General features: G+C 38.2%; 1 protein-coding gene across 1 annotated transcript in view; it reads left to right on the plus strand.

The window, feature by feature from the left end:
• Positions 1-16,852, plus strand: part of LOC140850368 (uncharacterized) — a 119,920-nt gene extending 103,068 nt beyond the window's left edge. Inside the window, exon 8 of the mRNA XM_073240562.1 lies at positions 3,894-16,852. Coding sequence (XP_073096663.1) covers positions 3,894-3,932 — 39 coding nt within the window. The 3' untranslated portion in view covers positions 3,933-16,852. The remainder of the gene's footprint in view (positions 1-3,893) is intronic.
• Positions 16,853-17,110: the final 258 nt, after the last annotated feature.

The raw sequence follows: 17,110 nt of genomic DNA on the forward strand, positions 1-17,110 counted from the left end.
TTATATGCGGTTTTAGGAGGAAGCCTCTGTCTCACCTCTCATGCTGCCATCTTTAATCTCCTCCACTTCCACTCTTCTAGGGCCTGATAAAGCCTGCGTACTCGCAGGAGGATATCTTCCTGCCACAGTGTTTTTTGGTCTAGCATCTAAATAGTCTCTTGATCCACCTCCAGCTCCAGTTCCAGCTCCACCTCGCCTCCTCCTCCTCTTGCTTCTCCTCCTCCACATCTGCCTCTTTCTCCTCCTCCACATCTGCCTCCTTTCCCTCTTCCTCCACATCCTGCAGGGCTTTGCTCTCTAGACCAGACAGGCTGTCAGGCAGGTGTTCCTGTGCACATGAGGGGCTGGATGTTTTGGGGGCTCCTTCAGGCAAAGCAAATTCTTCCCCTCTGGTCTTCTTTGAGGCGGGCTCCAAAACTTGAGCCCTGTCCCATGAGACAGCCACACCTCTTTTCACCTGGACACACTGGCCGATGTGTGCCATTCCAAGGTGTGGTAGAAAGGAGTCTTGGGTGGCGAGGGAGGAAGCTTCCCATTCCCCCACGATCTGGGGTTGAGTCATCTCACGATGCCCAGTACTAGGAGTATCTGGAGGCAACTGAGGGGCTCCTGGGAAAGGAAATTTCAGACATGAGATAACTAGAATAACTGTGTGAAGTCTGTAGGAGTTGAGATGGTCATCAGAGTGGTAGTATATACATATGTGAAATCACAGAATGCCATGAGACGTACATTTTATCTGATTGTGATTATGTGGCACTGAGGGTGTGGAGGTCTGTGTATGTTCTGGGACATACCTGGTGAGAGTTTCTGACATTGGTAAGGGGGTGGTGAATGACGGCATACATGTGTGTGTGGTGCAATAACACACATGAACAGGGATGGTACGTGTTCTTATTGTGAACCAGTTAAAGAAAGAGCATGTTGGAAGAAGTGTGCTTGAGCTTCCCAGAAGCGCAGCTCCCTGAAGGGCTGAAGGCTTTCAGCTGAAGGTTTTGTGGGTGAAGTGGTAAGTGGAACAGAAAGACTGTATATGAAAGTGCATCCATTTCAGAGCATATGAGTTTTTGAGTGCTTAGGCTGGCTCTAATGAGGGAGGTAAAACAAGTTACCTGTGTGAAAGGGTGTACATTATTTACAGGTTAGCCTGTAGACAGCGGAGTCTGAGAATGATTGCATGAGCAGGGAAGGTGGAAGTGTGTATCTGTGTAATGCTCGTAGAGAATGGGAAGGACGCATCTGGAATGAAGGCGTGTGTATATGAGAGATACAGTGAAAAGAAGGAATAGTGGGGCTGTATCTAGTATGAAGGAATATAGGGTGTGTGTGTGTGTGTGTGTGAGTGAGTGAGTTTGTGCTGATCTGAGGGAAGAGGTTGTAATTGAATTCCCACACTGTTGTCAGCACAGCCCACTATCTCACAGCTGTCCCAGTGTTCATATGGGGAACTGTCCTATCCTTGAAAGCACACCCCCAGTTTGTCCCTCTGCAGAGGCTTCAGTCTTAGTTCCTCTGCCCTGAAGCCCTTTCCTGTTTTTGAAGGGAAAGTGAAATGAGTAGGAACTGTGCTGAGCAGCTCCGCTGTTCATCCTGCCCAGCCTCTGTGATCTTCTCCCTTACCATCCTCAGCAGCATGAAGCTCTCCTGGAGAGGACACACAAGAGAAACACTCAGAGGCCGGGGACTCTTCTCCTGGTGTCTCACTGCGGCCTGGGACCAGCACACGTGCCTTAGGCTCAGGAGAATCCTCTGGGGTGTTCTCGAATTCTGAGGAATGAATACAAAAAAACAGATGTGGCATTTTCTGGGATCTGTATCCATTCAAAAAGACATGTTGAGTGGACAATCATGTTAGGCATTGAAACCTCCCCATGAAATTAAGCATTTGAAACTTCACTTGCTCCAAAATATAAGGAAACAACAATTATGAAAATCGTGTGTAGATGTCAGTGGTATTGGGTATCTTGTATGTGATATTTCTAAAGATGTATGCAAAATATCAAAACTAGTGATTAAAATTGGATATTAGCTCCTTTTTCCTCAAGAAGTTATATAATTAGAGGACATGGGGATACAAGTTTTAAAAGAATTCTGCATGTCTACCTGCCTGCCTATCTGTCTAGATCAGTATCTATATTGATGTAGATATACAGAAAGATAGAGATATGTATATAAATACAGAGAGGTGTAGAGATACAGCATTTTTGCAGGGAATTCCTGGGCAGTAGCCATCGTGCTGGAGATGTTCAAAGGAAGACTTTACACACTTGCCCCAGACTCCTCTTCTGGGAATGGGTTTCTGTATTTCTCCAAGACTCTTAACCTCCCTATTCAGATCTTTTAAAATCCTCTTTCATAGGAGGCTTACACACCCACATGATACATTTCTGGATTGGAAGTGGACACCCTGGGCCGGTCTTGGACAAGGGGTCACTTATGGCCACTGCTGAGGAAAGGGACTCAGTTCTGAGCCAGAGCCATCGTGTTGCCCCATCTCCCCGCCTGGCTCTTCCTCAGTCCCTTCTCTTTCTCAGCCCACACCATAGTGAGTAAGACTGTCTCCAGTAGAGGTGGGGAAGTAGTGTCTGTGCCAGGCTGGGGAGCGTGAGCCGCCAGTGACTGCAAAGAGGAAAAGCCTTTCTCCCAACCTGCTCTTTTCCTGGACTTATCTTCGTCTCACCAGTTTCAGAGAGGGTCTGGGCCCTGGGCCGCGAGCACGCTTCCTCCAGAGCTAAGGTAGTTCTGACCGTGTGGTTAAGTTTTCTGCAGTGGGAAATGAGTGGCAACCAGGCATAGGCATAAAGGCCTACTCTGTGCACTGCCGTGTTCTTTCCTTTTCTGGAATATTGATAACCTGGGGTCTACTTGAAAGCTGAGTGTTAATGATAAAAAAGTTTCTATCAGCAGGGAGACTTGCCCTATTCCTTTACATACACTAATTATTGCATTAGAAATAGATTCCTTCGTGTATTAGCTACTAAGGCCTCTTCTACTCCAACTAATGAATCTACTCCATTAGTGATAAAAAAGTTTTGAGAAGCAAGTAATTGGACCTGGTAAATATTAAGCAAGCCATTATCTTAGAAACTACCCTGTGTCTTCCCTTGGCTTATGTATGCTGTATATGTATGTAAGGTGTGAATTGGTGTGAATGTGTTTTACGTGCCTTATAGTTTACACTAAAAAATATCTCTTAACATGTACTGTTTGTATTGAAGCTGAGTTGAAGACAGACTCACTTTCCAAGCCTCTCTCCAAGGCCCCACTGGAGTGTGCTGACATCCCAGACATTGTTGGAAATGTCACGTTCTCTTCATGAGCCACCACTGGGACCCTCGGTTTTGGTCCTGACCTGTCCCCTTCCACTACTGAGCACCTGCTCTTCCTCACAGGACTCGTTTACTTTTTAAAACCTCACAGTCAGCACAACTATTTCAGTTTCCTGTTTTTCTTGAAAGAGCCACTTTCTCAATTCAACCATTGTGGTTAAATGGTATTGTGTGTACATGTGTGTACATGTGTGTACAAGTGTGTGTGTGTGTGTTTGTGTGTGTGTATCCTGCTGGCTTTTACTTAAATTTCATAAAGGAGCCTGGAGCATGACATTTACATTGCTATAGTCTGAGACAGTGAAAGAAAGTTCTCAGTGTCTGAAACGATCTCAGAAATAAATTCATTTTCTGTATGACTGCACTCTGCTCTGATTCCTGCACCTCCAATTTTAGGTAGTCAAACTTCTTCCTAATTTTTCATTTACCTCTTTGAGGCACACTTTCTTCATTAACTGGAAAAAGTATTATTCGAAAAATTTGGAACATTGTGAAAAAGGAAATGAAGGGAAATACATTCTACAGGAAATACTCTACCAATCAATCACTCTATTTCTGGTACAGGAACCCAGAGCGGCACGATGTGGGGAGCACAGGTCCTGAGCCACAGAGACAAGGACCTGGTCACGGGAACCTTCTCTCGGCCCTCAGATGATCTGGTCTCTGAGAACGAGCGGCGCACCCACACCTTCTCCTCCCTCCCGCCTTCCTGCCCTTTCTCTCCCGTAAGTGGGAATCCTCACTCCTTTTTTCTTTAGAAGACGGTTTCTAGCTCCCCAGTGCTCAGAGAATATCACTGACACAAACCTCCTGACATCCTGGCAGCTTTGGGGGCATGTCTGGTTTCAAGGTGTTTCCTTTTTCGTTTGCACTTCATGGCTGAGCACCTCAGAGAGTGACCAAAATCAGGTGCCTTCCTCCCTGGAACTCTGCTGCCAGAGGTTCAAGTGATGACAGCCAAGAATCAAGTCAGTATATCGAAGAACAACAAGCGACTGTAGAGGCTCTCTCCTCACTCACTCACTCACTCACTGGCCTGGCCGGTGCGTAAGTACACCAGTAGGGCCATTATGATATAAGTGAGACAGGGTTCTGTAGCATTCTGATATGTGCATCAGAGGAGACCACTGATGCGGGGGGGAAGGGGAGCCTTTTACCCAACACAAACTCTACCATCAATTTGAATTTTTATCTTGCACTTCATATCAAAACTTGAGAACTAATGATATGAATTAAACAGAAGACAAGTACTGTATGTATCTAGGGGAACCACATCACTATATCTCCCCAAAGGTGTGGATAAGGCATTACCTGAGAGAACCAGGCCTTAGACCCATGCCTGCCCCATGGAACATGGTAACTGTCGTATCTTAGGAATACCATATAACTTATATGCATATGTAAGTTGTATGGGAGGTGCATGTGTATAGTGGGTTTGCGAACACCCTGTGATTCCATACAGCTCCAACATTTATTGAGTTTTCCCCACTAGAGGAAACAGGCTCATGTGTTTTAACAACCCATTGTCTCTTTTGAAACTCTCTTCCCCATCGCTTCCCCAAAGCCTTCAGGGAAAGAGGAAGCCCCTGGCTTTACATCCCAGGGCCCTTATCATGAATCCTGTTTTTGTCAAGCATGAAGGCTTCATTCCCCAGCTTCTGTTTTAGGCCCCAGTCTCCTGGAAACCTATGGGCTCTGCACTGGGTTTGAACTCTAGTTATCTCCATTCTGCTTCCAACTTCCCACTGACCGTCTCCTCCCTGAGGGGCCATATGTATTTCCTTCAAACTTAGCAGTTGCTCTAGAGCCAGGCCATGATCCAGCCAGCTTCAGCCTTCTTTACCTCCAGTAGGTCCCCCCTGATGGTGTTCCCCCCACATGAACTCGGCCTTTTGCAACCACTAAACGGTAGGCACATTTCCCAAGATATTTTCAGCCTTGTCAGCTATTGGAAAAACCCAAACCAAAAATTAGATACTATATTACATATACCAAGTTGGTCAAAATTAGAGCAACTTATATAAATGATTGTAAGGATATGGGTAAAAAAAAGAACCTTCATGATATAAATGAAGTATTGACCTATGTGGCTGTGTTGGGGAACAATTAGGCACCATTCTATGAAATTAAATAAGGATATAACCTATGAGCCTATAATCTCATTCTCTAATGGGATATTTACATGGGTGATATTCGTAGCATTATTTATACTAGCATGGAAGGTGGCATTTTAGTTTCTAACTCAAGAAGAGTGGATAAGCAACATATGGTTGGTATATACAACAGAATACATTTGCAAGAATAGAAGCCAAGCCCATTAAACTGTATGCCTACAGAGCAGGGCATCAGGAAGGAATTGGAGATCAGAAACAAAAAGAAAATATAAGTCAATGAAATAGCCATAAGCTACCAACTAAGGAGAATTATTAAGTTACTAGTCAATAAACATTAAAGAGGCAAAAGGAAAAATCTTTCCCAAAAGTAAAAGGGTTCAGATCAGGTCTAGAACTAAGAGAAAGGATTATTCTAAAGCTACCCTATAGTATTAGCTTCCTAGGGTAAGTTACTTTACCTCCTAAAGTCTTACTTCGGTCATCTGTAATCCAGGAAAAATAGTTCTTCTCTCATACCCTAGTGGGGTCCTGCATGGATGCCAGTAGAAAGACACCAAAGCATGAATTTCCTTTTAAATTCCTAAAATAGTCACTTAACTCTGCCATAGAACCAGCTCAAAAAATGAATAAAAATGTCATGGAAAAGAAACATAAACAAAACACAAATGCAATGCTTCATGCCACAAGACAGTGAAATACTGGCAATAAACATCTGAGGGTGGAGATGGGAATGGGAATTTTTACTACCTTTTCTTCCCATTCCTGTGCAAGGCCACCATTGCCCCTCTAGCATTTTTGGTCATCCAAAGACCTTATCCTGTATAAAATTTGGTGATGTCCCTTTCTCCAAGTAGATGCAGCCCCTCCAGGACACATCCTTTGGTACAGGAGCCCAGGCCATGTTTCAGAGCTTACAACTTTCTTCTTGCATCCTTGTTCTTAGTTTCACAGGATCCCCTCAAAATAATGTTTTTCAAAGTAAATAAGGTTAAATCCTTTTCTTCCCTGCCTCTTTCAATGTGTTTTTGTTACTTATTTGTAATACAGTAAGTCTGGTTTTTTTTATGCCTAGTATTCCATTTTGGGTTCTCCTCACGCTTAGTTGAGGTTTTTTGTAACTTTATGTTCACTAAAATCCACCGTGCTTTTAGAGTTCTGTGAGTTCTGACAAATGCATGTTTGTGTAACCATCACCAGCTATGACACAGCCAATTATCTCACCCCACAAATTCCCTTACAATGGCTTTTTTGTAGTCAAGCCATCCCTGCTTCCTAGAATTTGTCACTTTTGAAAAATGTTTAAGTAATACTTGAATACTTTTCTTATTAATAGTTTTTAATCTTTTAATTTTTTGAAACCTGGTTATGTTTTTACTTGTCATTCTGAATTTTAAACATAGCCACTAATGCTTTCCAAAGGCTATCCAGTATGTCATCTGTGTTATTGGTTTCCAATTCTAGGATAAATTTTTAAATTGTCCTGATATTTTGGTTCATTAACTCTATATTTGTTCATTCATTTGTATTTTATGTGGTTTCAAGTACCATTATTTTTTTCATCATCTTACATTGAATTTCTAAGATATTTACTTCTATCCCTATGTCATCACTGGAAAAATTAGGGGTATGAATTTTTTAAAAATGTGATTTGTCTGGATTGCATATTTTTTTATGTGTGTTTTAGTTCTAAGTATGCCCTAATTATTCCTTATGTATAGATGGTCTATGATTGTTGTTTTCGTTTTACCTAGACATTATTTCAGAGAGATGTTTGTTTTTAATATAGATTTCCTTATCATTTTATTTTATTTCATTATCTTATGCTTAGTGATATTAACATTATATGTTTTTGCATGTCTGTGTGTGTGACATAATGTATGGACAAATGCTATAAACAGTTCTTTTGTACTTGAAAGTAAAATATATTTTCTGTCCCTAAACTATTGGAATATATATTCTATTCTCAAGATACAGTCTATCTAACTACCTAAAATCCCCACAAAATATTGACATTACTATTCAATTTTAATTTTTGGAATTGTTTTACCATACCTCATTGCCATGTGGTTTCTGTTTCTCTTGTATTTTCATTAATTTCTCCTACATTAAACAGTTGATTGTTGTGATTTATTGTGCAGATGTTCATTAAGTCCATATTTAACTACATTCATCAGTATGGAGTCATTTAACAGTCTTATTTAAATTCCAAAAAACAAAATATTTTATTAACATAAAATAGTTCCTGTAGAATAGAAAATTGGAATGTGGCTACGAACATAGCTAAGGAAATTGGATTTTAAGCAAGACATTTCTGGCAAAAATAAAAGACAGTATTGATAAAAAAAAACAGTGCTAAGAATATGTAAACAGGGAGCCACAGACTCTGCTTTTTAACTAGTAGAAGCAGGAAATACAGGTAATTATCCCATGGTATTTACAAAAGCATTTTGCAGTATTATTGTCTAACTGAAAAGGGAAAATTGAGGCAATTACTATTCTGATTGTTATTGGATATTCCAATGGGCATATTCCACATAGAGAGAACATAGGCCTAAAGAGAGAGTAATAACAAAATAAATATATAGGGATTTGTACACCATTTCGAAATAAGTACTCTCTTAGTAATATATGTCCATATAGCTATTATTTTCAACTCAGAAATTCCAGCAGAACCACTGTCCAATGGAGCCATGGTGGGAATTTTCACTGAAGTATTTGGAATTTGTTTCTGTTGGACCTGGGTATTCAGGCCCGTCAACTATGTGGCTGTCTGATGTATCAGGTTTCTCCACATTGTGATTCAGTAAACTTCCCTCTTCAGAATACTTTGATGTGTATTGTGTTTTCAAGTCCTCTGAAATTTTTATATATTGACAAATGGCAGTTTTTAGGATTATTTTTTAACATTAATCTGAACTAAGGCATTTAGGAGCTGTACCATATGTTAGAATGTTCACATTACAATGAATGTGGTATTGGAAGCATATCTAACTTTTTAAAACCGGAGTTTCCATGTTTACCAATAGTTGTTCCTGATTATGACAAGCTGAACCAGTTATAAAAAATGCAAACTTGCACACAGTCTCAATTATGGCTCCTCAAACACCAGAGTACAAAGCATTAACTCTTTGTTCTTATTTCTGCTGTCAGACACAGTAGTGTTTTTTGACCACTAACTGAAAACTGAATTGGTCGAGAATTACCAAACTATTTGTATTGTGTTAAAATGATTTTACTTTGTCATTAGGATAGATTTGTCACTGATTTTAAATGACAATATTTTTTATATTTCATCAGCATATACTCAACTCTAAATATAACTGCCATGTACTAAAAAAGAAGTAAATATTTATTGAGTAAATGATAAATGATTTTAAAAAATTGAATGATTTTGGTTATATTCTTCATACTTGTTTTCTCCAAACATCAAAACACTGAATGATAATGGAAGATATTATACAAAATTAAGATGATATTAATAAGTGTTCAAATTAAGCAACCTAGTAAAATTTATAAAATGCTGTAAAAATTTAGATGTATTTTTATAAAAATTATGCCTTTAAATTTAAGTTAAAAATCAGATTTGGTGTTCTTCTGTACTGTGCTAAAAACAATGTGATGGATGTAATTAGAGTATAACTGTGTTGACACACTTGGTCATTTTATTGTTGAGAATTTAAATGATTAACCCATAAGAAATGACTAAATATGCTCCTGTTTTACCATTTATTTTTCCCAGGACAAATGCATTAGTGTAACATTTAGTATGAAGTCTTAGGTTGTCTTGCCAATGGGTTTCAGCCCCGAACAAGTTCACTATAGATTCAGTGAGACCGAAGAATGACAGTGGAACATTCTTGGGCTAAAGGGGTCTATTACCCAACTTTGTTCTCCCCGCGATAGGTCAAGCACTAGGATCATGTCTGCATCCAGCAGTCTGCAGATCTGTAATCCTCCTTGTCGCCACCTCCATCCAGAGCACTGGGCAGGGCAGAGCTCCTTACACAGTGACTCAGTCAGTAATCTAGGAGTGTGGGAGCATTAGTCTAGTAGCAGGCCAGTTACACCACCAAGTAGTTTAGGTTCGGGTGAGGGTCCTGGCCATAGGATACATTTTCCCCACCTATGTTTTTCTCCTTTGTCATATTTACTACTTTGGTTAATAATAGGTTGATTTTACTTGCATTTCTCCAGTGTTATTTCCTTTTTAGTTATTTGAACTGATGGTACATGAGAAGTTAAAATGTAATTATAATTATCAAAATTACATGTTTCCCATTTATTCAATATTCTGTAATATTACTTTTTGCAAATTTTGATTGGTTAAATAGCATGTGTGATAATTTTTCATCCTGTGAAAAGGCAGTAAGTGTTCCAAGAGGGGGAAAACTGCAAATAAAGTCTGTGCCATATTTGCACTCATAAGAGAGATAATTAGCTGAAAATCATAAGAGGGTATTCAGTGAATACCACTTTTTCATGCTTGTGACAAATCGTTTTACCAGGTCAAGGCCAGAAAATGGGTAAAGTACAAATTGAAATGTTAGTAGTAAAAGAAGATCCACAAAAATATCTTGCCAATGGGTTTCAGCCTCAGACAAGTTCACTATGGATTCAATGTGACAAAAGAAATGACTGTAAAACATTCTTGGGGTGAAAGGGTTTATTCCCACAGTGGCAGGTCAGTCACTAAAATCCCGTTCACTCAGAGCGAATCTGCATGCAGCAAGTCTGTCTCTGTCTCGAGGCCCTGCTACCCGCACAGCCGTCCTCTGGGCTTCTGTCCTCGGCGCTGCTACCACTGAGGCTCGCTCTCCTACAGCCTTGCAGTCATGCCACTGTGTCGCCCAGAGCACTGGGCAGAGCTCTTTATAGAGTCAACAGCAATGTATTGGCCACATGTGTGTAGTGAGCTCGCCAGCCAGGGCCAGGTGAGAATCCTGACCATAGGAACATTCATTTTATCCACATAAAGAAAAACTACAGCATCAAAAAAAGTTCCACCTTTAAAGGAGAAACAAGACTTGGGTCATTAGACTTTGATAGCTTTTAATGTCTTGGGACATTGAAACAATTACCACTTGGAGAAAATGATTTAGCTAGCTGTGAAAACTATTTAGGAGTGGCTAAATAGTTACGTGTGTGTGAGAGAGAGAGAGAGAGAGAGGGAGAGAGAATCCTCAGGAGGCATTTTATTTGTGGTGATGTAACAGTTACATATTCTTATAGTGGTTGTGGTTACATGAATCTGGGTGTATGACAAAATTTCAGAAAATAATACTCCAAAGGTTGAGGTTATTTTTTAAATGGTGAGATCTGAGTAATGTTTTCAGCTTGATTAATAGTATAACAGGTCAATTTCTTTATTTTGGTACTGTACTATGCTTATGCAAGTTTTTATCATTGAGGAAGGAAGATAAGGCCTACACAGGTACGGACTGTGTTATTTCTGCAACTTCTTATAAATCTAAATTTGTTTTAACAAAGAATTTTTAAATTTACTAAAACTGACGGAAATCAGATGAGTGGTGCCAGGTGTTTTGGGCAGGGAAAGGTTGACTACAAAGCACCAAAGGGAACTTTGGGGAAGGAAATAGTCAGTCTGTTGATATGCAGTTATATATGTGTGTTCAAACTTATAGAACTGTAAACCTATAAAAGTTGAATTTTATTGTGTGCAAATTGTTATTGAATAAACCTGAAAGTTAATTTTTAAAAGTCATAATGTTCAAATAGTTGCATCTCCTATTGCTCAGTTTTGGTAATATATTTTTTATATCTGCTATTTTTATTTATCTTCGAACAGTAAGATCAATAAGCTTTTGGCCTCCCTGGATTTATTGAAAAACTTTTTGGGGGTATAATAATCTAGAGTTGTGTTTTTTCACAATTTAAAAATGTTTGAAGGCATTTCTAAATTCTCAAGTAAAGATTATATCTCAAAAGTTTTTAAAGTAAATTGTTCAGTAGTATCTTTCTTTTTACTTTTGGACTTCTGATAACAATTCCCTCTTAGTAGATTGGAAAATCTTATAATTGAGTGTAAATTGTTCATCAGCCCAAATAACACTGACATGTTTATTTGAATGTTTGCTTTCACTCTTGTTATGAAGTAATTTCTGAAATAATTTAACCAAGTGTAAGCTCTAGTATAAATTGTGGCATAGTATGTACAGTCAAATGATTCTTTTACAGTGTAATGTTATGGTGTTATCCCAACCAAAAAAAAAATTCTGATAGGGATATGTAGGATTATTTTTATCTTGGACAAGTTGAATTAGAGAGTCTTCTTAGATACAACTGAATTAATGATTGACTGAAGCATCTTTTAAAGTAAACGGTGTTTATATTCGTGTCTTAAAAATGACTGAAGGTAAAATGAAGTTGGGTGGTGGCCAAGAGAAAATGACGAAAGAGAAGCAAGGTCCAGAGAAGGTGGGAAGGCTCCTTCCTTGGCCTTGAACACTACGTACTTGTCTTAAGCCTATCTTCAACCTTTTTCCTCCTTAATTATGACCACAGGGTATATACACAAATTTTATATACTTACTAAAGTACATTTTGGTGATTGTAGTAACTGTTAAAAAGGTATATAATAACAATTGTTGGTGAGGATGTGGAAGAAATAGAATCACCACACGTCACTGGTGGGAATGTAAGAAGGTACAGCCAATTTGGAAAATATATTGATAGGTTCTTAAATCAACATAAATCTACCATATGGACCATCCATTCTACTTCGGCATATTCACCCAAGAAAAATGAAGACATAGGTCCATAAAAAAACTTGTACAATAGTGATCATAACATTTGGTCCTTAATAACCAAAATGGTAATAATCCCAGCATCCATGAACTAGTGAACAAATAGTCAAAATGTGGTCTATCAATACAAAATAAAATAATATTGAAGATTTAAAAGTAATGATATATACTACAGTGTGAATGAACCACAAAAATGTGAAGTGAAAGAAGTACATACAAAAAAAAACAGTTTCATTCTCTTTTTATATAATGTCCAGAAAAGGCAAAATAAGGAATAGAATGTAGATGAGTGGTTACCTAGAGTTTGGGGTGGGCAGAGGGTGTGACACCTCCAAAGGGCAAGAGGGATATATACAGTTTAAATTTGAATTGTGCTGATGGTTGCTTCTCTCTATATGTATACATATATATTTATATATATTATATATATATATAAATACATCTTAGTATATATAATATGTATTTTTAAAAATGTTTTACCTAAAACTGATTAATTTTTCATGTATAAATACCCAAATAAACTGATTTTTAGAAAGAATAAAATGTCAAGTTTTCTATTCAAACTCCCTTCCAAAATGTCAGCTTAAAATTTTGTTAAATATCCTGTATCTCATTTTCATTATGTCTAAAATATAAAGCTGATGCCTACCTAACAAGATTCTTAGAACTAAAGTGGATATATGGGAAGCTGTTTCCTATAGCTTTTCTGGAGAATGCAGACATGCAATGTGGAACATTTCTATTCAATAGTGAATAATAACTTTGGTCAGTACATTTAAATTCCTAGAAAACAGTAATTATCTTTGTTTATGCTTGCTATATCTTATTTCTAGCATCTGGCATAGGGTGTGACACATAGTTGGCTTTTATTTATGTGGAATTTACGGAAAAAGAGTACATAAATGAATATACGAGTGTTCACCCAAGAATTTTTTCACAAAAATCATCTACAAAAAGAAACATGATGTAATTAGCTGAAAGCATTTTTATAATGTTGCTCTACAAATTAATGATCTAATGGATTCTTTCCTTCAGAGGAATATTAGAGATGCAGTGATTTAATAGCGTGTACATTGATTATCCTTTCAATATGTAAGTATTTGTTGAAAAGAACATGCCTGAAATAGTATATATCACTGATTTCTAGTTGTCACCCAACAGCCAATCTACATTTCTGCCATTACACTCAAGGCTTGAATGAGCCTTTGGACACACAGGTAAAGCCTGTTTCTTGTGATTAGATGGAATCTAATGGAGGATCATCTAACTTAGACCTACTGAGGAAGTCTTAAGTCAACAAGGCATTGTTGCTTTCTATCCCAGGACCACCTACGTACCTCTCAATGTGATTTAAGACCAAGGATGAAAAGCATATAATAATTTTTTCATAAATCTTACATTATCTTTCTATAGGCTATACGGTTCTTTCAATCACAGACATGTCCTTGGTCTTTTAGTCTAAGTCACTATTACTTAAGATCCATGATCATGATATTAATCTGAAGTGCTTGTTAGATTCTCAATTTCCCAGAAACTTCTCCTGTAGATTCTAAACCTTTAGAGCAGAGAGAATCCAAGTTATCTGTACTTTTATGCGTACCCAAGTAATGTAATATTTGGTCACCTTTGGAAAACTAGATTAGAGGTATCAAAAATATGCATGTGTCTTAACCCATTACCCAACCAAAATAACAAGAGGTATTTTAATAAATATAGCACCATTTAACATTTTTTTAAGCAAAATATGTAGGATTTTTAAATCGCGTTAGGTTTTACATTATCCTATAATTAAGATACTAGTTTTTCAAACTGTCATTGAAAAATTGAACATAGAGAATAAAAATACTGAAATGAAATGATTTTAAAGCTGGAAAGAAGTTTAGGACAGTGTTTATTTCATCTTGTATTCTAAAGGATTAACTTGGTGTAAGAATGGAATACCCTGATTGTGAAACTCTAGTGTCCTTATAGAAAAGGGGAATCACAATAAAAGCCATAGGAATGTGTAGCTCCAGCAAAAGGTCAGCACTTACCACAATGAGCAAAAGTAAATTTTCTACTACTTTCACTGTAGAAAAGAGTCAGAGAAAAAGAAATTATTAGAAGAATACATTAAACTCTCTGGGCAGTGCACAAAATGCTTCTAAATCAGGAGGATTCGAACTTGAGACATGATAGAGAGGCTGTGCTCCAGTTCCACAAACAGCTGTATCCTGCCTGCTCCCTAGTCCTTCACATGTCCTTTCCCTACCATGCAGCTACTTGATCCTTTCTACTTGCTCTGTCTTGACTCAGTCTTCAGAGTAGACCTAAAAAAGGAGGGCATGACGGGCTGTGTTATTCCAGATCTTCCAAGAGACAGATACAATTCTGGGAGTAAATGTGCAAAGATTTTATGAGAGGAAATACATGTGAAAGAAAATGGGGAATGATGCAGAAAAGGCTGGCAAAGCCCTAGATCACAGCTCTTTCCAAGTGAAGGAGAAAGGGGAGAGAACTTGGGTGGAGGAGTCCTTGGCTGCTCTGCACTCCAAAGAAGGTCTGGAAAGCCATCATGGTTTTAGGAGACAAAGCTGAAAGTCATATGGGGCCTTTTCTAGCATTAGCGGTCCCACACAGTGGATTTCAGAGTGTGGTAGTCTGGTCCTTGCTCTCTTATGCCCTCTGTGACTGAAGGTCTGCAAGCATTATTCTACTGAGCACCAGAGCTTCAGAATAACATCACCTTGGCTACTAGTCTGTCTTTGGTAATTCATAATCAATTAAATTATGTAATTGGTTTGTACCTTTGCAGAACACTTGGTTATGTTGATAGTTTAAATACTACTTTCAGAAATAAGAATTTTAAGGAATGGAAGAAGTGTGTTTCCTTGGCTTCTAGAGAAATGTTACAGCTGTTTTCTCTATATGCTGTGCCTACATTATCAGCAAATGAATTTTCTTATAATTTTGTGATGATTTCTTTGTTAATTTGGAAGAGTAAATATTTACTATTGTATTCTTGCTTGGATTCCATGCAAAAAATACATTTATTGCAATGTGTGGCAACTAGTTGCACAAATTAGAAAATATTCTTTTGTGCAAATTTTTAGATGACTATGCACCATACTCTTACTGTAAAACATAGATAATGCGCATTTATTAGACAATGAAAACTTTAATATAGTTTTCTTAAATTATTAATATGAGTGTCTACATCTAAAATAAAAGATACATGTAATCTACACTTAGGTCTAAAGACAGATAGTGACATCCCAGTAAATAATAAAGCATTATCAATATTTTTATAAAAATCTGAAAAAGGCCATGCAGCTTGTTGAATGCATTTTCATAATGTAACCAACTCCTCATCCCTACCCGTGATCTTTTCCTCTTAGGTCACATCTTTCTCCTTCCTCCTATACACTCATCCCAGAAATCGTCACCTAACTGAATTTTCTGTTTATCGTTCCCTGTCTTCCTCTAGAATTTCACTACATAGCAATACATACATTCACTATATTCACATATTTTGTATGATTTGAGTATCTTGGTAATTTACACAAGGAAAACAATATTACATTTATCACTATATGCCTTTCATTTTGCATTCTCTCATAACCTTTGCGTATACTGATTCTTAGAGCTTTAGTTCATTGATTTTCACCCCTATGTAATATTCCACTGCATGGACATACAGAAATCGTTACGGTGTATCTTGCTAACAGACGGCTGCTAGAGATGGTAAGTCCAGGAAAAGTGCTCTGAACACATGAGAAGGAGTTGATTAATTTCCCAAATCTTTGAGGAAACTTCAAGGAGACTGGCTAACTTCAGAGTAAACATGCACATTTAAATTTCAGTATCTTCAGAAAATAGGGGTAGTCACTTCTGGAAGGATCAATCTAAAGCAATACTCAGCAAAGCTATACACCAGGGTCACTTCTTTAGATTCCCCACTTGATCTGCCTCACACAAAGAGGTAATAGGGAATAAAGCAACAGTAGCTGTCTTTTTCACCTTCACTTCTCTACTTTTATTGATAAATGAGTGAAGACCTTGGTAGTGTCACACAGCTCAAGGCAGGTAAGAGACGGAAGTGTGCTGTGTCCTCCTGGGGGCTGTGAAGTAGGTCATGAGAGATGCTTCACAGGTACTTCTCCCTCTAGCAGGAGGCTTGGAACAATCTGATCTGATGAACCCAGAGTATGAGGAAGAGAAAAAGGAAAATATGTGCAGTTACAGATTTTATGGTAGAGAAGATATGTGAAAAGTTTCCAAGCAAGTGTGTTGTAAAGAGACAAGAGATGAAGCAGGAAAAAGAAGAAAGAGTTCATTGAACAAGGGTCTAAATCCTTAGAAGTTAAAAAAAAAAACTAGATGAATATTAGAATCACCTGGAGAAGTTTTAAAGCCTGACTGAGACAGGGACCATGGGCTTAGACAGAGGAGGTTGAGGGCCTCTGGAAAAAACAAAGTGGAATTTGCTTGGGCCTGCTGGGGGGCTCCCCTCCCCCGCTTGTTTTTCTGACTTCACCCAGGTGCTGCTTTTCTTCCTTCAGCCCTAAACAAATGATGTGCAACCTGGACTATGTAGCAAGCAAGGCCAAAACAATGTAGTAAAAAGGAAAGATTCCATCTTTGAAAATAAGATTGCATTTTAAAACCCAATTAGTTAAAAAGTTAAGTTTCTTAACATACTCCTTAACAAACAGGCCAATAACTCAGCCCACCTTGGGAGCAAAGCAGGCAGTCTTAAGTGCTATGCTCCCAGACTAGGAAGCTGCTACCCTGGGAGGAAATCAGAGCAGTACATTTCTCATAAATAACCAGGAAAACTAATAAGAAACTTAATGTCTCTGCAAAGAAAACATTTTGGGACCACTTAGCAGGTGTACATCCCTAGCCCTCTGTCTCTCAACCG

Source organism: Manis javanica, chromosome 7 (genome assembly GCF_040802235.1).
Source record: "Manis javanica isolate MJ-LG chromosome 7, MJ_LKY, whole genome shotgun sequence".
Taxonomy (NCBI): domain Eukaryota; kingdom Metazoa; phylum Chordata; class Mammalia; order Pholidota; family Manidae; genus Manis; species Manis javanica.